Raw genomic sequence first — 19,630 nt, 5'->3', positions numbered from 1 at the left:
CCTGTGGAACTAGCCAGTGATGGCAGTTCATGTATGTAATTTACAAAAAAAGGTAAACATCCATATAATAGAGGTGCTACTGAATATTTTTGACTGATGGGGTTTAAGATCAAAATAAGTGTGGAGCATGGGCCAGTTCTACCCTCTCCCCTGCCCACCCCTCCTGTTTGTCCTGGAAATGCCAGTGTGGCCCTCTGATCTGAGCTCCCTCCCCCCCGTGAGACATGTCCTGGTAGCCTGGCCTCCCTGTGCTTTGCCCATCCCCATGCCGTGCCTCAGCCCTTCCTCTTGCCTACTGTCTTGTGCTTTGCCAGCACTCTCCCCTCTTTCTGTACCACCTTACTCCCCTCACCACAGGTGGGCACCTCATTCTCTGACCTCCATCCCCTACAGGTGAATATGAGAAGAAGGGGCTGATTATCATTGATGAGGAGGAATTCCTGCTGATCCTGAAGCTCAAAGACCTCAAGAAGCAGTACCGTATGGAGTATCAGGACCTGCGCGACCTCAGGGCTGAGATCCAGTACTGCCAGCACCTGGTGGATCAGTGTCGCCACCGCCTGCTCACAGGTGTGCCATTTGGGAAGGAAGGCTGGCCATCTGAGGTTCCAGGAGGCATTGGGCAGAGCCGCCACCTGGGTTCTAGAAGCAGCTTCAAAGCTTCTGTCTGACAGAGGCAGGGGCTTCAGATGTTTGTTTCCAGGACTTTGTGGATAGGATGGGAAGGGGTGAGACCCTGGAGCAGGAAGTGACAGGGTAAACCTGTGACAAACACACACAGCCTTTACCTGCTTTCTCAGGGACTCCCCCACACCTCACAGTGCTGTCTCCCCTCCTTGCAGAATTTGATATCTGGTACAATGAGTCTTTCTTCATCCCTGAGGACATGCAGGTGGCACTGAAGACAGGTAGCAGCATCCGGCCAGGCATGATGCCTGTAAGCAGGATTGTGTCTCTGGTGAGTGGCACAAGGTCAGGGGTGGGGATGATGAGTGAGCATGGGGCAGTGCCCCTTGTCCTGTGTTCTTCCCACAAACATGGCAGTCTATGGGCTGCTCCCAGCCTCTCCCACGGCTGCCCAGGCAGGTGGGAAGCTGCAGGTCTCTACCCAGTTATTGAGGATGGGGATACAGACAACACCACTTACTGCTGCCATCTTTTGGGTGGTTCAACTTACCCAGGTGGCAGTTATAGGATATCTCTGATGATGCTGGCAAACATGGGTCTGAGAGATTGTGAGCTACTACGGGTGGGGACTTGCAAACCCAGCAAGGGGCCGCCCTAATGCCCACCACAGGCCTTGTCAGGGTGAATCCTGACAATGCCAGGCTGAAAGGACAATCTTTTTTTTTCAATCCTCGCCCGAGGAAATTTTTTCCTTGCTTTTCAGAGAGAGTGAAAGGAGAGGGAGAGGGAGAGAGAGAGAGGAACATCTATGTGAGAGAGACAGATTGATTGGTTGCCTCTTGCATGTGCCCTGACCGGTGCTGGGGATTAAGCCTGCAACTGAGGTATGTGCTCTTGGCCAGAAGCAAACCCAGGACCCTTTAGTCACGGGCCAATGCTCTAACCACTGAGCCAAACCTGCTAGGGCTGAAAAGACTATCTTGAGTTGGGCCTCCCTTAGGGAGAAGATGACCAGGACAAGTTCAGCCAGCTGCAGCAGACCATGCTGCCTGAGGGCCCTGATTCCATCTCCTTCTACAATGCCAAAGTCAAGACAGAACAGAAGGTAACTCAGGGGGTTCATGTCTCCAGGAAAGCAGGGCCTCAGGGACCTCATTACTGGGACACCCAGGATCACACTCCATACTTTAGAGAAGCAGAGGAGGAATATGCCAGCTCAGGGAAATCCAGTCACCCAGAGTCAGTGGGTATCTTCTGCCAGCTCCAGAATTCTGGGGCTGCCCAATGAGGATCCCATAGACTATGGCCAGGCCTGGACACGGTTGGTGAGTACTAAGCCAACCCATGTGAATCATCCTTTTGTCCAGTGTATCCATGCTGTATACGCTACCCACCCATTAGTTACTTAGAAGCCATCTCCATTATCAGATCGACTGCCATGGTATCCCAGTGCTTGTATTCAAGTTGCCCTTATTTTACTTAATGATGGCCCCAAAGAACAAGAGTAGTGGTGCTGGCAATTTGGATACGCCAAAGAGAAGCTGTAAAGTGCTTTCTTTAAGTAGAGGGAAAAACATAGTATATACATGGTTCAGTACTACCTACAATTTCAGGCCTCTCTGGGGGTCTTAAAATGTATCCCTTGCAGATAAGGGGGACTACTGCACCGTTTAGGGGCAACACAATCAGTCTATAAATGGAGGCACATGCTGTTGCTTTGTCCTGTTGTTGGTGGGGTTAATTTTGATCAATTGGTTCAGGTCATCCTGTGTTTTGAATAAGAGGACTAAAGATCTTTGGCTTTAGAGAAAGAGCTTCAAAAAATATTGCTTATTATAAATTATCTTAAACTTACTGTAACTGGCATGAGTTACTTCAAGGTCACAGAAAAGGTGAACCAAAATGATTTGCATGGTGAACACCTTGAACTTCTCTCTTGATATTCTAGTTACTTTTTTTTTTAATCATCACTTGAAGATATTTTTCCATTGCTTTTCAGAGAGAGTGGAAAGGAGAGAGAGAAAGAGAGAGATACGGATGTGAGACACATCGATTGGTTGCTTCCTTCACCCTGACCAGGGCCGGGGATCGAGCCTGCAACTGAGGTACGTGCATGCCCTTGGCCAAAATCGAACCCAGGACCTTCAGTTCACAGGCCGCTGCTCTAATCACTGATCCAAATCAGCTAGGGCTCTTTAATTATTTTCAATGTCTCAGATAAACATTTAAATTCAAAATCATTCAACTAGAATCCTTTTTTGTACAGGTCAATATTATATTCTCCTACTATCTCCCAATATCTTGGAAAAATTTCTACATTGGACACTTTTTGATGTTTGAGACATGCCCATGCACAAACTTTTAATGCATATGTTGCACTTGAACCATTCTATTTTATATTTATTTAAACCTTTCACATTCATTGTTATATATGAAATATATGGAATTATTTCAAGGTCAAAATGTTTACTGTGTTGCTGACTCTTTCATGGTGGCTTCTGCTGTGTGTGTGTTTAAATCATAAGCTCATATTTGATGGAACCTGAGCTCTAGAAGTCCTGAGTGCACAAGCTGAAATTACTTTCTTCCTAAAAGGGTTTGCACTGCTTTTGTAGTTAGCCATGGGGCATTACTAACCCAGGGCTATTTTAATATTCTTCAAGAATTCCAATTTGGCCCGGCCGGGCCTGGCTTAGCGGTTGAGCGTTGACCTAGGATCCAGGCGATTGGGGTTCGATTCCCAGTCAGGGCACATGCCCGGGTTGCGGGCTTGATCCCCAGTCGGGGGCGTGCAGGAGGCAGCCAATCAATGACTCTCTCATCACTGTTTCTATCTCTCCCTTCCTCTCTGAAATCAATAAAAACACATTTTTAAAAAAAATGGGCAAAGGACTTGAATACACATTTCTCCAAAGAAGACATAAAAATGGACAATAAGCACACAAATATATGCTCAACATCACAAATCATTAGGGAAAGACAAATCAGAACTATGATGAGATACCACCTAACACCCATGACTACTGTCAAAGGAATAGAAATAACAAGTGTTGGTGAGGATGTGGAACAATTGGAACCCTTGTGCACTGTTGGTGGGAATATAAAATGCCACAGCCAGTAAGTGAAATAGGCTAGTAACAAAAAGACAATACTATGTGACTCCACTTACATGATGTACTTAGAGACGTCACAATCATAGACAAAGTAGAATGATGTTTGCTAGGGTCTGGGGGGAGGGAGGAATGGAGGGTTATTGTTTAATGGGGAGAGTGTTTTATATTTACAAGATGAAAAGAGTTATGGAGATGGATTGTGGGGATGTTGCACAGCATTATGAATGTATTTAATACTATTGAACTGTACACTTAAAAATGGTTAAGATGGTAAATTTTGTGTATTTTACCACAGTAAAAAAAACTGGGGGAAAAAGTAGAGTTTCAATTAATGTGAGAGCTTTGGCTTCAGTTCCCCAACCTGTATGTGTGTGTGTGTGTGTGTGTGTGTGTGTGTGTGTGTATTTGGGGGGGAATCTGATTCATCTACATATTCCAAATTGGTTTTAGCATTTGCTTGCTCACTGTCCACTGTTTCTGTTTCAGCTCACTTTTCCCACCTACTTTCTGGGAGCCTAACAGTGCATTAAAAGAGTAGGATTCATGAACATCTAGTTGATTTATAGAGGGTGGGCCCTTCAGAGTACATGGGCCCCCTCCCCTCTGGAGATAGAACCCTTTTCTTTTCATCTTGAACCTAATTCTTGTCAGAAACTTTCAAGTGGCCCTTGAAACATGCATGTCTCCTTTGAAATATAACTGCATTTTAAGTTTTTAAAAAACTGTTATTGTTTAGAGAGAAATATTGATTTGTTGTTCCACTTATTTATGCATTCATTGTTTTCCTTTAAAAAAATTTTTTTTCTTTTTAAATATGTTTAATTGATTTCAGAGAGAGGAAGGGAGAGGGAAGGAGAAAGAAACATCAATGATGAGAATCATTGATCTGCTGCCTCCTGCACATCCCCTACGGGGATTGAGCCTGCAACCCGGGCATGTGCCCCAACCGAGAATGGATCCTTGACCTCCTGGTTCATAGACAGACGCTCAACCACTGAGCCACCCTAGCTGGGCTCACTGGTTGATTCTTGCAATGTGCCCTGACAAAAGATCAAACCTGCAACCTTGGTGTATTGGGACAATGCTCTAACCAACTCAACTACCTGGCCAGGGCCTTTCATAACAGTTTTACCTACAGAATTTGGGCTAGTCAGAGGGAATCCTTGTCTCCAAACCGTGATGTTTGTAGGAAGAACGATGGGGTGGATGTAGGTAGCACAGCTTCTGAGACTTCGTTAAGTCCACACCTTCTAATCAATTCCTGTTTTCTCCCCCTTTCTGTGTCCAGCACAGCTACTTGAAAACCACCATGGGCCTCCAGCAGACACATAGAAAATAGGGACTCATTGGCAGTGCCTTGAAGGAAAACCCCCCAGCAACTCCTGCCTGCTCTCATGGAGCTGCTGAACCATCTGCCCACAGTTCCAACCAGTCTGCTCCAAGGCTGGGGCACAGCCCAGAGAACACACAATGGCCTGCCTGCTGGGAGGAACACCCTTCAGAGGACACCGTTGCTTGTCTTCACAGAACATGTTTGGTTTCAATTCACTGTCTTATATGCAGGGACAAGATAAAGTAACTTTGTAGTCTGGACTTTTAGTGCTTCTCTGAGAATTTTATTTCCTGTCTGGGAGGATGTCTTTCCTATGTACAGGTGGGGTCAAAACTGAGTCTTCAGTAAGAACATGAAAAAGTAGCTCAGCCAGGCTCCTCCTGGCAGGCCTCTGTCCTACTGGTCAGCCCCTTTCCTTTCCTGCATGGACATCCTGGGGGTAATAGTCCTGGTTTTCACAGCTCCCTCAGACTGTAGGTTCTCTCAGAGCATCCTCTCTCCATTTCTGAGCAGTGAAGGCAGGAGGCCCTCCAACCTCAGCAACCAGAGAGGACTGGGGGGCTAAGCAGAAATGACTGAAAGGAAGATTTTTTTTTTAAGATATATCTTTATTGATCTCAGAGAGAAGAAGGGAGAGGGAGAGAGGGAGAGAGAAGCATCAATGATGAGTTGTCATTGGTCAGCTGCCTCCTGCACACCTCTGACTGGGGATCGAGCCCACAACCAGGGCATGTGCCCTGGCTGGGAATTGAACCTTGATCTCCTGGATCCTAGGCCGATGCTCAACTGCTGAGCCACGCCCAGCCGGGCTGAAAGGAAGATTTTTATCTCAAAATAGGAAGAGCCTTAAAATGAGAGCAGTCCTATCACGAAGTTAGCAGCAAGAGCCCGACAGTGGGAGGCTGTCTGGTGAGGAGGTTGCAGAACCTGCACCAGATAGAAGGTTGAACTGGATGGCATCTGTCTAATCAAAGACCCCATGATTCTGTTCTTCAAGCCATCAATGAGCAGATGGACGGGTGGTTTGTTGGAGAGAGAAAGCAGAGAGGCTTTCCTTGAGGTCTCTGCCCTCTCTCCTGTCCAGCTCCTTTCTTTTAAAAAGTAGTTTGTCAATTTGTTTATATTCAGTATTATTTTGTATTTGTTTTAGGTGTACCAGTCCCTTTCTCTTTCATTAATTGATACATAATGGTCTTGAAACAGCTTTTACAGACTCCTACTACGCCAAGGCTTCCCAGAGCAGCTTTGAAGTCTCCCGACTTCATTCCCCTGGGTGACACACATGGGGACTGTCACTGACCAGCACTAATGGTATGTACACAGTTCTGTTGGTCAGTTCTTATGCTGCTTTTGATTGTGGCCAAAGAGGCAGGTCTTCCCAGGCTCTGCTCACCCTCTCAGTTATTTGAGGCCTTAGGCAGTGTTCTGATTCTTTCCTTTCTTGGCTGCCCCTGCCCTTACCAGGACTTGTTTGGGGTTCAGGTCTTTGGGAACATCTCAGGAAATAGGACATGGCAAACAGGGGATGCATCATCTTGTTGGGGCCATAGGAAGCAGCCATTTGTGGCATTACTAATACCCCTTCTCTTCATTCCCTGTCACTGGCTGGAACGGCATCTGGCACACTGGATGTCCCTCCCTAGAATTCCTGAACAGCCAGTCCTGGGGCCTGCTGGCAGTGGCAGTTGGTCATATCTGCCTCTAGCTCACTTGTCACCATACAGGGCCTCTTTGGTCAGTTCTGACACAAACTGAAACAAATAATCATCTGTGTGGCCAGAGCCACAGGAATAAGCCGGAATGGTGCTCAGTAGATCCTCCACACAGACTCCTCCCAGGAGCAGACGCTTCCGGTGTGACAGAGCTAGGGGGCTTCGTGTCCACTCAACTCGGCCTATTCTAGAAAGTGGTTTCTGCTGAGCTAATCTACCAAAATCATCCCTGAAGAGACTTCCAATTCCATGATGTGACAGATACTCTGAAATCACTTCTACAAACAGATGCTGGCTGAAGTATAAATTCTTTTGCCCTGCCGGTTTGGCTCAGTGGTTACAGCATCGGCCTGTGGACTGAAAGGTCCTGGGTTCAATTCTGGCCAAGGGCATGTACCTCAGTTGCAGACTCAATCACCAGCCCTGGTTGGGGCACGGGCGGGAGGCAACCAATCAGTGTGTCTCTCTCACATGGATGTTTCTCTCTCTCCCTTCCACTCTCTCTGAAAAGCAATGGAAAAAATATCCTCGGGTGAGGATTAAAAAAAAAAAAAAGTATAAATTCTTTTAAATGCTTAAAAAAGCTAAATTTGCAGGAACTGTCAGCAGCTGGGGAGCTGAGAAACAGAGTGGCCAGCATATGAACTGGCTGTGGCTGCTAGGGATGGGGAGGTGTGTGAGAGGTGTTGCTCTTGAGCGTTAATTTCCATATAAGTATGAGAAATAAGGCCTTGACTCATGCCCTGGAGGAAGCTGGAAGTGGGATCCCCTGCCTGCATAAAGCTGGTACCCTGAAGGTTTCATCCTTGACGAGGTGAGCTAGGAAAAGTTCCCCCACTGGCATGGAGAAAGAGGAAAACTCCCAGGGATAAGGGAGCACAGATTCTGTGAGAGTTTGTAACCATGCACAGGTTTGGGATTCAAATTTACACTGTGTGGTCCAGGAGCTATCAGGCTGAGGAATTACCATAAAAATTAGCCTGAGGCTGAAACAGCTAGAATAAATTTTAAAAAATCTACTGTACGTGCATTTTAGCCAGCAATACAGCATTCCCACAAAGCCCTAGTAAACATGAGCTCCAAAGAATAAACACACACACACATGCAGGCACACACGTGTGCATATGCAGAAACAACCTATCAGGGAGGCACAATATAAGCAGGATCAGACTTATAAGAACTTCAGATAATCAATTATTCAATAAAGACTATACAATGTATACATGTTTTAAACAAAGACAAAAGTAGCCCTGGCCGGACTGGCTCAGTGGTTAGAGCATTGACTTGCAGACTGAAGGGTCCTGGGTTCAGTTCTGGCCAAGGGCACGTACCTTGGTTGCAGGTTTGATCCCTGGCCCTGGTGGGGGAGTCATGCAGGAAGCAACCAGTCAATGTGTCTCTCTCATGGATGTTTCTCTCTCTCCCTCCCCCTTCCACTTCCTCTGAAAAGCAATGAAAAAAGTATCAAGTGAGGAATTAAAAAACAAAAAAACCCAAAACACAAACACACACACACACACACACACACACCTGTAACCACCCTCAAGAGTGCTCATAATCTTGTTAACTCTCCTGTAATCTCCCCATCCGGCTTCCTCCCACCCTCTTGTAATCTTCCTTACATCCCCTCAATTTCAAATGCATTAAAAACACCCCCGCAAAACTGTTATTCTCTGGAGCACTGGAGATTTGTTTCCTGGCAATTGTCAGTTTGGCTCAAATAAACATAAAAATTCTCTGCAGGTTTGGACGTTCTTATATCAACACACCTGCAGAAGGCTTTATGTGAGAAAGTGGAACAGGGCATCTAATAATTACAGGCTAAACACCAAATTACCCTGCAGCTCTGATCAAGAGACCAGACCTGAGTGTGTGTTCCAAGGACGCACTCTCTTTAGAGATTTTTAAATGTGGGTACAGTGCTTGCTTTGGCAGCACATACACTAAAATTGGAACGATACAGAGAAGATTAGCGTGGCCCCTATGCAAGGATGACACACAAATTCGGGAAGCATTCCATTAAAAAAAGTGTACAAAGAACCCCTGGTATAAATACAGAGGAGGGCTTTAAAAATTTGTTTGGGGCTTGGTATTTCCCACCAAACCCCGCAGTTCTACATGCTTACTGCAATGATGTCTTTTTAAAATCCCCACCCAAGGATATTTTTTCCGTTGTTCTTCAGAGAGAATGGAAGGGGGAGAGAGAGAGAAACGTCGATGCCCCCGCAGGCTGCCTCCCGCAGGAGCCCGCAGCCGAGGGAGGGGCCCGCCCTGGGCCAAGCTGAACCCCCGGCCCTTCCGGCCGAGGGCCAAGGTGCTAACCACTGAGCAGCTGCCCGGGGCCACCGCAGGGCCTTTCCACCAACCCATTATTTCACGGCCTGAAAGACGACCCTCACTGGAGGAGAGGCATTGCCTGCGCACGTCCGTTTTAGTTTGGTAACCACAGTATCCCCAGCGCCGGGGCTAAGGGCCCCATTTTCCGGGGGAGGCGCGGGAAGCCCCGCGCCGCGCGGCCGGGAAGCGGCCCCGCCTCGCCGTGGCGGAGCGAGCGCCACCGCTTATCCCGAAGCTTTCAGGCTTTACAGATGTTACCCCACCGAATCCTCTCAACAGGGAGACCTGTCCACACCGACATCCCCACCTCACGAGGACAAAAAGCAGAGCGGTCAGTGACATTCGCGCGGGCGGCCGGGTCGCCATGCGCCCGGCGCCTCAGCCCAGCCCCTCCCCGCACCTCCCGGGCCGACGCGGAGCGGTCTCCTCCGCCGCGGCGCCCGTCTCCCTCCGGGGGGCTCCGCCCTCGGGGCCTAACCCCCTTCCAAAGGCCCCGCTTCCTCCCACCGGCACCCTGGGAACTGGGGTTTTAGCATAAGAATTGGGTGGGGGTGGGCACACAAGCGCCCAGTCCACTCCCGCGGACCGCCGTCTAGCTGTCCGCCGGTACAATCCGACTCAAAACTTTAGTGGAGAAAAGGGAACCCACAAAAAAGTTCACCCTGTGAACCCCAAATTCGGCGGCCCCGGACTCCACGCCCCGAGGGTTTGGCGGACGGCTCCCTGCGTTCTTGCTCCCACCGCAAGTAAAAGCCCGCAGCCCTGTCGGGTTATCGACCAATCTCACCGGGGCGCGTTGGCAGGAAAGCGACTAACCACTTTTTTTTTTTTTTTTTAAGGACATTTCCCCTGAGGCCTGACGAACCGCGGAGACTGGAGCTGCAGCCTTCCTGGGGGGGGGGGGGGGTCGGGGGCGGTGAGGGCAGGAGGAGGAGGGGGCGCCGCGGGGCTCGGTGTGGGGCGGGTCCTCGGGTTAGCTCCGTCTCCGTACCTGCCGGGGGGACGAGATGAAGGAGCAGCGGGAAGAAGCGTGGACGAGAAACAACGGTGAGGGGCGAGAGGGAAGAGGGGCGCGGGGGCCGCGGAGGCGCGGCGTCGGCGTTACCTCAGGGCCCGGGGCGAGGCCCTCGGCACCTCTGCAGACTCCGGTGCTCCGGGAGCGCAGGTCTTCGAGGGTGGCGGGGCAGGAAGGCTAGCGGCCCGGTGGGTTCGGGCGGTTCTCCCGACGTCGCCTGCTACCAGCCTGAGGCCGCCGGCTCGCGGGGCCGGAGGGAGAGGGGCCGCGGCGCCGCCGCTCTCGGCCGGGGGTGGTTCCGGGAAGCCGCTCGCAGGGCCAGCCCGGCGGCCGGCAGCTCACGGCCGCGCCTGCGCCTGCCTCCGCCTGGGGTCGACCTGCAGCTGCGGGCGCTCCGAGCGGCGCGGCCGTGCGTGTCTCTTTAAGGGGCCGGGCCTGTGCGGCTGAGGGGCGGGCGGCGAGCGCGTCGCAGCCGGAGTGAGAGTGTGGGGGAGAGAGCGGCGGGCGGGAGAGGGAGGGAGGGAGGGAGCGAGCAAGCGACACGGGCCGCCCCTGCCGCCGCCGCCGCCGCGGTCGGACCAGCGGCCTCCTCCCCTCCCCTCCCCTCCCTCGCGTCGCCCTGCCGCGGGGAGGGGGCTCGCGTCGTCGCCTCCAGCCGCTCCAGATGAAGCAGCTGCCGCCGCAGCCGCCTCCGAAGATGGGAGATTTCTACGACCCCGAGCACCCGACCCCTGAGTAAGTATCAGCTCCGCGGCCTCCCTCTGCCGTCGGCCGCCCCGGCCCGAGCCCAGGGCGGCGCGTCCTGACGGGCGGCGGCGCGGCGCGGCGCGGGCCGGCGCGAGGAGTAACGGGCCCGTGGTGGACTCGCGCGGGCAGCGTGGGGAGCAGGCCCGCGCCGCCGCCTCGCCCGGGCCGCCACGGGCCGGCGGTTGGGCCCGGCGTTGGCGCGGTTCCTCGCGTCGCAGCCGCGGTTGGGCCGGGCCTGTGGGGGAGGGGCGGCCACGGCCTCCGCCGCGGCGGCGTCCGCACCGACCCGGCTGGCCCACGGCTCTGGGGGGCTCCTCTGGCTCCCCGCGGCCCTCTCAGGCCGCGCTGCAGGCGAAGGAGCCGAGGCGGAGGAGCTGCCGGTGCCCGACTCGGCGAGAGGGCACCGGCGAGGGTAGGCCGCGAATCCCCGGGCTCGGGTGGAAGCCCGACCCGTCACCCGGCCTCCTGGCAACGGCAGCTCGGACCGGAAGGGCCTAGCGCGCGTCGCTCGGCCCGGGGCCGTGGAAGGGCCCGCGCTGCGCTCTCGGGTTTGATTTTTTTTTTTTTTTTTCCTCCTGGAACTGGATCCTGGCCTCGTAGTGCTTCCGGCTCCGGATTCTGCACCTTTGGCACTTCTGTTTTGTAATGGTGGCGAGGTTTCTGTAGCCCCGGTGGGGAGGTGACACCGGGGTTGTTTTTCCGCCCGAAAGTGAAAGCCTTCGGTGGGGCACACATTTCCGTCCAGATTAAGAGATCTGCACACTTTCCAGAGGACTCTCTGCTTCCTTGGTAACAGGAACCTCTCACCCTAAATGGATGACTTTCGCTCCTTGGGAAGACCGGCTTAGGAACCGGGAATCGTGCGAGGAGTCCCTAAAGAGACAGTATGCTAGAAAACCGAGTTACAGTTGTGCCCGGTAGCAGTTTTTTCCAGCCTAGGACATGTTTACGCCTTTGTTGAGGGCCGTGTCTGCCGCCCTGTCGCTGCCCCCGAGAGCTGCCTCTGCACAGCCTGGATTCACTTCTTCCCCTTCGGCCGCGCAGGACTATTGTTTCCAACGCTGCTCCTGAACTCTGCCGGCGTTGGTCGGAGTCTAGACCTACGGTGTAAATCATAACGCCGATAGGGATTTCAAGTGAAACTGTTACCTTTATGACCAGAATGATACCAATAGGTTTCCTCTTTGGACACATTTTACATCAGTTCTTCTGTGGCTCTTTTTTTTTTTGAACCCTTTTCCAGATCTTCTCGCCTTGGTTCATAAATGCCTGGATCTTACTTGATTAGCTCTTAGTTTCAAGGCCAACCCAGGATTCTGTTGGGGTTGTTGATGGTTATCTCTGCACAAAAAAAGAGAAATAAGTATTGTGTCTCTCTAAAGCAAAACCCAGCCCTCATCTGCAATGAGTGTTGACAACATGGCTTTCTCCGCTCAGGGGTTCTTGCTTACTAGGTTAACAGCACCACCTTCATCAGATTGTTTTGATTTCCTGCACCATCCTGGGCCGAATTGCGAAGCTCATGTTATAGGCTTTTGGTTTGGGGCTTGGAAAACCTAAAAGAAGGAAAAATTGTCATGGTCCAGTAAGCTCTTATTGAGCACTTGTCCTGTGCAAAAATAACATGGTCGCCCCTGTGTGGGCTACGTGCCTGCTTTCAGTTCCTTTCCCGGTGGTTTGGTGGAGTCCAGAAGCTTTGAGGATCATAGGTTACATTTCTTTGGGGAAAACAATTTTTCATACTGTATGGAAAAATGGACTCAAGTGCATCTTGATAGACGTGAGTGGGGAGGAATTAAGAATGTTTTGTTGTTTTACACAGGGTCTTAGAGTTTTTTCACTGCTTTTCTGTTTTCACCGCTTTGGATTGCTAACAGTGACTAAGTAAGTTCTGAAGTGAGTGTGTGTGTGTGCTGACCTGCCTGGACTGTATAAAGAATTATAAAATGTTTTCTATCATAATACTGTGAGACCTGGATGGGATATTGGTAGGCATCTTGAACATTATCACCTGTTTTACAGATGCAGAAGCTGAAGCCTAGAGAAGTGAAGTGACAGCAAACCCTATGAGGTGGTATGTATAAGATAGTTAGCGTCTATACCATTGGAGAGAGAAAAGCAGCATAGTGTAGGGTTAAAGAAATAGGACTTCAGCGTCAGACTTGGGTTTGAACACTAGTTGAACCTTGGACAAGTGACTTCATCTCTCTAACCTTGGATTTCTCATCTTTGAAATAGGTATATAATGGTAGCAACCTCATAGGGCTTTTGGGAGGATTGAATGAGAATAATGTGTGAAAAGCACTTGGCAGAGTATGGTTCGTCTAATTGCTTCTAGCTGGGGTCATCCGGGGAAATTTAGGAGTTAGGATTTTAAGTCAAGCATGATAAGATTAGATGGGCTTGAGAGGGAGTGGCAAGGCTGAGGGAAGGAATGACCAAGGTCTCTTTTTAGACTTTAGGTAGTTTGAAGTGGTTCTTAGATACATGAAGAAATTGAAGCACAAAACATGTAAATTCAGTTTGAAGTTAACAGATGGAACCTGATGTTCTGTATTTGTCTTGTACTCACTCTTTAATCAGGCACAGCTGTAAGACCTGGCTTTTTTTTCTCTGGCATATAGGATTGTGTTTCAGGTGAAAATGGCTGTAATCACCTGAGTATCTGTGTTTTCGGTGCCTGCTATCGGGCAGGCCCAGGGCCAGGTGTTGATTGAGGACACTGCAAATTAGAGCCAGAGTCTTCAAGGAACTCTTCTAGAGACAGGCAAGTCCTTTGCAGTGATAGAAGTGCTGTTCTTTGAACATAAGCATGTCTATTTTGTGCCAAGATAGGCACACTAGGGGGTGTACAAAACAAACTTTTGCTCTTGTGGGCACCCACTAGTGAGGGGTGATAAATAATAATATAGGATGTTCAAAGGTAAGTGCTTTGAGAAACGGAGAAAGGGGGATGCAGAATTTCTGGGGAAGATGTTGTAATTTAAAATGAGGTGGACTTGGGTGAGCCTTTTTGAGAGTGATATATAGGCAAAGACTTAAAGGGAAGGGAGTTAGTCATGTTAATACTTAGTGGGAAAGCATTCCAAATAGAGGGAATAAATAGTTCCATGGCACTGAGGCAGATTTAGTGTGTACTGCCCAGTATGGCTAGAATGGAATGAACAGAAAAGAGTAGTAGTAGATTAGGTTGGGGTGGGGTACAGATTTCAGAGTTCTCCTATAGAGCTATTATAAGGACTTTTCCCAGAGACTTCAACAGAGGAGTGACATGGTTTGCTTTCAGCTTAAGAAGGATCACTCAGTTTTCAAGGGGGAACAATAGAAGCAGGGAGACTTGTAGGGAAGCTAGTAAACTAGGAGAGGTGCTGGTGACTTGTACCAAGGTGGTAACAGGAGATGGTGAGAAATGATTGAATCTGGATATATTTTGAAGATCAAACCAATATGATTTGTTGATAGATCAGATGTGGTATGTGAGAGAGAGGAGAGAAGGATGATTCCAGGGGTTTTGGTCTGAGCAGTTAGAAAGATTGAGTTGCTGTCAACAATGATAGGAATGATTGTAAGAAGAGCAAGTTTGGGGAATGGATTAGGAGTTCAGTTTTAGACATGGTGAATTTGAGATGCCTGTTAGATATTCTGGTTGAATTTATGTCCAGGTTTAGAGTTCAGGTGAAAGATCTGAACTAGAGATGAATTTTGTAGTCATTAACTTAGGTAGTATTCTAAACCACTAGACTGGATGGGGATTATCAAGGGATGATCCACTGTAGAAAGAGAGAAGGGGTCCTTTTAAACTGTAGTGCTGAGAGAATTGTTGTAGTATATAGTGTAGGGGTCTTAACATGGATAGCATCCATAAACTTGGGGAAATTACCTCTTCACTAATCTCTAAGTAGAAGTTAGCATTTCTTTTCATTACTAATATAAACAGCAAACTGCAGTACCTGTGTTTTTACTACTAGTACAAATCACATATATTTTTATAATATATTGTGGTTATTGTAGATATCTCAAAGTGTTATTTACATTCATTATTACATTGAAATTATAGTAGATAAGAGATCCACCACTAGATTGTTAAGAAGCATATTACTGTTATCACACATTAGGGGTCCCCCCCAATGTAACTGGTCTTTTTTGTAATTATATATATTTTATACATTTAAAAATATTAAGCTGAGAAGGCATCCATAGGCTTCATCAGACTGTCAAAATGGCCTAAGGCACAAAGAAGCTAAACCTCTGGGCTCTGGAGCCATAACTGCTGGTTTAGAATATTGCTTCTTTTACTTAATAGCATTATTAACCTGGGCAAATTTTGTTATGACTCTGTGCCTTTGTGCCCTTGTTTATAAACTGGGGATTGTAATAGCATTTCTGCAAAGGGTTTTATAAGGATTTAAGAATTAGGCTTAATATTGGATGGAAATATGCAGCTAGAAAGAACAGTACTTTACAAGGCACCATGATAGGAAAAGCATGGTGAATTTGGCAAAACTAAAGTTTATTAAGTGGAAAAACATTTCAGCATCCTTAAGTAAGATATAAAGCTGTGAGGATAAATTCTCATAATTTGCCTTAGCCACATTGGGGATAGAGATGCCATAGGAAGCCAACTAGGAGATGATCTTGTAATGTAATCATCAGATTCCACATATGGTCTAGATACTTAGTAGCTATGCATACAGTACATGAATCAAAATTTTGTTATTTTATAAGAGAGAAACAGCTTTGTAGTGATTGATGTATGGTTCTACAGGCCAGGGTACCCGCTTTGGGCTACTGAGGTACATGGGAGGCCAAAATATTACGTGGACGGTTTTCTGGTAAAGTACGGAAAGCCTCATGAACTCTACTAGTACTTAAGATAGCGTATATCTCTCCAGCATTCATGTCCCTCTTTGCTCTTGCCTTTTCTAGATTTTAGACGTACCATTCCTTTATTGATACATTATGTCTTTAGAAAGGTATCAAGCAACTGTTGATACAGTTGTGTGTTCCTAAGAAATGTTCAAATGGTTAAGACACTTTGTACATACAAGATTATCAATCATACTTTCCTAATTTCATTAGTGGAACTTTGGTAATTCAAAATCTTTTCTGCTACCTTTTACTGTAGTTAATAACTGATTTAATCTATTCCCCTTTTAAAAATTGAAATTCTTTATGATTTACTCTTTAACAGATACTATAATAATTTTTCTTGACCCTGATATTCTATGTTCTATGAGCATTGTAAGTTTTTGCAGAGAAGATAGAATAGTCATATTCTGGATGACTAAATATGATTAGACTGGGTTACAGAATCAAAAGTTGACTGGCTTTATTATTTCTGTTAATTCTTTCAAAGTACTGTTGAGTACCTTATTTTGTAATGCATTAAGGGTAATTATTGTAAAGACCCTGAGAGACTATTTATATTGGAAACTGAACCATTTATACCTAGAGTCACTGAAAATCAGGTTGAGAATCCTTTCTTTTTCTGAGATCCACTCTTTAGGGAAAAAAACCAAACACCTTTTATTTTGAAAAAATTCAAACTTGCAGGAAAGTTGAGAGAATAGTATAATGAATTTCCATATACTTTCCATCTAGATTAACAAGTAATTGAATTTTTGCCACATTTGCTTTATTTTTCTATATAAAAAATATATATGCTTTTATTTTTTGGCTAAATAAGCCATTTGAGAGTATAAATTGCAAACATGACCCTTCACCCCTGAATACTTCATAGAACTATCATTCTCTTAGATAACTAATGTACAGTAATCAAATTCAGACAATTTAACATAACAATACCTTATATACAGTTCATATTTAAATTTTACCACTTGTTCCAATGGTGTCTTTTAATTTTAGTCTAGGATTACACATTTCACTTGTCATGTCTCTTAGGCTTTGCTTCTTTAATATCTGAGGATAGAGCTTTTAAATTCAATCTTTGAGAGGTACTTTACTGTGATCTCTTTGTACGAACTCTAAATGTGATAATTTAAAAACAATAACAATGTCTGGCAGTATGTTTAAAATGGTTTCTTTTTTAAATTACTAAAACAATAAATACTTGTAAAAGGGTAAGATAATACAGATGTTTATAGAGGAAAAAGTAGAAATCCACCCATAACATCTCTCCCTGCTCCACCTTGCCAGACCTTTTCCTTTTGTTTGATTTTTGTTCGCGTGTGTGTGTAACTTTTATTTATTGATTAATTTTAGAGGGGGGGGGGAGAGAGAGAAACATCAATTTGTTGTTCTGCTTATTTAAGCATTTATTGGTTGGTTCTTTTATGTGCCCTGACTGGGGATCGAACCCACAACCTTGGCATATGGAGACAATGCTTTAACCAACTGAACTATCTGGCCAGGGCTGATTTTTGTTTTTACATAAATGGAGTCATACTACTATACATATCACTTTTTTCCTACATATTGTATCATGTGCATGTTTGCATTTACATATAAGATGTGCTCTTTTTTTTTTTTTTTAAACAGGCAATACTCTATACTATGGATTTACTATATTGTTTTATTTTCTTAAGGTGTCTGGTTATCATGTTAAGCAGTTTAAAAGGGCCTTATGACATGTTGTGCTATGTGGAAGGTGTCTCCTTTCAAATCTGTTTTCCCATGGGGTGAGTATGTCTGGTAATTTATGATAGTGTTTTCATGATTTTATTTTGAGTTTGACTCCTATACTTTTTTTCTTTTTTAAAAAAAGAGTTTATTTTATTGTCCATACTTAATGTTTGTTTGTCCTGTTTGGTGCTGATGGATTAAAGAGCTTTTATTCCTGCCCTACTTTGATTAGTTGCTTGGTTATTTTAAAGAGAAAACTCAAGGCATTTAAGTGCAGTCTCTTGAAAATGGTCAGTTTGAAGTTGGCTGACAAGCTGGCCAACTGAAAATTCAATAGGTTTGTTTTTCATAATGGGGTTTATATTTGGAAGTCTACTTTCATGGATTCGAATAAGAGGCAGTTAATTGCCTTGTGTAATTTTTGGTTATCATATGGTAATAAAATGTTGTATTTGGGACCCTTAGCTTTGGAATTTATATATAATGTACTTTATGTTTAATTTGGTAGCCCGCCTCCCCCCCCTTTTTTTAAAAATCAGGCTAACATTTACTTCAATGTGTTTTCCAACTGAGCAGATACATTGGTCATTAGATGGAGGTTTAAAATTGGTCTGAATTACTATAGATGTTTTTTATTTTAGATTGCTTTTTGTGTCAGCTGCTGACATCCCACAAGTGAAAATATCCTTGGGATGGTGTGTGGGTGTTGGTAGGAGTGTGATCTTGCTGGCAGGCTGCTGGGAGGTCTGCTTACTGGGAGCCTGCTGTGGGGCTTGCAAGAACTTGGAGCAAGTCTGGTTTCTGACTACAGCTCTTCCTGCTGCCCACTTCCTGCCAAGTGCAGTAGGAGCCTCTCTCAGGGGAGGGTTATATAGTAATGACCAATATTTGCTTCATGATTAGCTCTTTGGAGACCCATGGACTAACCTGTATTTTGAGTCTTTTGTCTGATATGTAGCCTCTTAGTGAACAGTTATTTATTTATTTATTTTTATTTATTGGTGAATAGTTATTAATTATATGCCATCTACTTTAGTTGGCAGATGATGCATGCCAGGTTTAAAATTTTTATGAATTTTGTTAATGTAAGGTAGAGCTAACATTATTTTTCATAAATTAGATAGATGGCTGCAAAAACCCTTTTTTTTAAAAAAAAATTGATTTTAGAGAGAGGAAGGGAGAACAAGAGAGAGAGAGAAACATCAGTCGGTTGCCTCCCAAATGCACCCCAGCTGTGGACTGAACCCTGCAACCTTTTTGGTGCGTGGGACCAATGCTCCAACCAACTGATGCACTCACCATTTGTATCGAAATCCATTTATTCTGATCTTGAGCATACACAAAGACTTTCTAAAATTGCCTGGTTAAAAATATAACTTTCATTAACTTATCAATTCTAGACCAGAGTATCTGTATCAACTCTGTAACATAAGCTACATTTTTTATGGTGGTGAAAATAATGATAGTTATGAAGAATCAAGTCAACTGCAACATTTACTAAGCATGTACTACTATGTGCCCGGCTGCTAGTTACTGGGATTCCTCCATTTAAAAGAACAAGTCTCACCCTAGCAGTTTTGGCTCAGTGGTGAGAGCATTGGCCCACGGACTGAAGGGTCCCAGGTTCAAATGTGGCCAAGGGCACATACCTCTGGTTGCAGGCTTGATCCCCTGCCCTGGTCATCGGAACGTGCAGGAGCAACCAATCGATGTCTTTCTCTCTCTCCCTCCCCCCCTTTCCACTCTGAAAAGCAATGGAAAAAATATCCTCGGGTGAGGATTAAAAAAAAAGTATCTAATGAAACAACAAGTCTCTATAACATTTTCATCATAGCCTGAATTTTCTCGTACATGGTACTACAAAATCCCTTAGGTCCTAGCAATAGAGACAAGCAAGTCTAAGTTGTGTGAAGGAATGAATGAATGCTTATACAGGCTCCAATAAAATGTTAGCTTTTCTTTATGCTTTGTATTAGTAAACACCTAAAGTATCTTAAAACTTGGAGAATTATAAAAATACACATGCTTGTAAACACATCTTTTAAATTTTTTATGTGGTAAAAGCAGTACTGATGGAAATTGTAAGAGTTTGTAAGCAATGGGTACGTTTCACAAAAGCACATAGCTAACAAGTTTTGCAGCTAGCCTGTGCCCAGCTGAAAAA

General features: G+C 46.1%; 3 protein-coding genes across 12 annotated transcripts in view; 2 read left to right on the top strand and 1 right to left on the bottom strand.

Annotated features, from left to right (window-relative positions):
- KIF9 (kinesin family member 9) overlaps positions 1 to 5,338 on the top strand; it is a 36,770-nt gene extending 31,432 nt beyond the window's left edge. For 2 of the 4 annotated variants that reach the window (XM_081159766.1, XM_081159765.1), the window contains 4 exons: positions 394 to 570; positions 843 to 958; positions 1,628 to 1,732; positions 5,029 to 5,337. In XM_081159766.1, the coding sequence (XP_081015892.1) occupies positions 394 to 570; positions 843 to 958; positions 1,628 to 1,732; positions 5,029 to 5,079 (449 nt within the window). In that variant the 3' untranslated portion in view covers positions 5,080 to 5,337. Of the gene's footprint in view, positions 1 to 393; positions 571 to 842; positions 959 to 1,627; positions 1,733 to 5,028 lie in introns of all 4 variants that reach the window. The other 2 variants (XM_081159768.1, XM_081159767.1) reach the window with 1 other exon arrangement.
- The window catches only part of KLHL18 (kelch like family member 18), an 82,915-nt gene extending 72,355 nt beyond the window's left edge, over positions 1 to 10,560 (bottom strand). Inside the window, exon 1 of the mRNA XM_081159771.1 lies at positions 10,228 to 10,560. The gene's annotated coding sequence lies outside the window, so the exon portion shown is untranslated. The remainder of the gene's footprint in view (positions 1 to 10,227) is intronic.
- The window catches only part of SETD2 (SET domain containing 2, histone lysine methyltransferase), an 82,703-nt gene continuing 73,119 nt past the window's right edge, over positions 10,047 to 19,630 (top strand). For 3 of the 7 annotated variants that reach the window (XR_014000378.1, XM_081159763.1, XM_081159759.1), the window contains exons 1-2: positions 10,658 to 10,872; positions 17,430 to 17,522. Coding sequence is in view for 5 of the 7 variants with exons in the window: in XM_081159763.1 (XP_081015889.1) it covers positions 10,802 to 10,872; positions 17,430 to 17,522 (164 nt within the window). In the remaining 2 variants the exon portion in view is untranslated. Of the gene's footprint in view, positions 10,170 to 10,657; positions 10,874 to 13,534; positions 13,652 to 17,429; positions 17,523 to 19,630 lie in introns of those variants that run through there. The other 4 variants (XM_081159761.1, XM_081159764.1, XM_081159762.1 and 1 more) reach the window with 4 other exon arrangements.

The sequence above is a fragment of the Miniopterus schreibersii genome (genome assembly GCF_964146895.1).
Source record: "Miniopterus schreibersii genome assembly, chromosome: 15".
Taxonomy (NCBI): Eukaryota; Metazoa; Chordata; class Mammalia; order Chiroptera; family Miniopteridae; genus Miniopterus; species Miniopterus schreibersii.
Note: the sequence above shows the minus strand (reverse complement) of the source record. Positions and strands in the feature narration are given on the sequence as shown.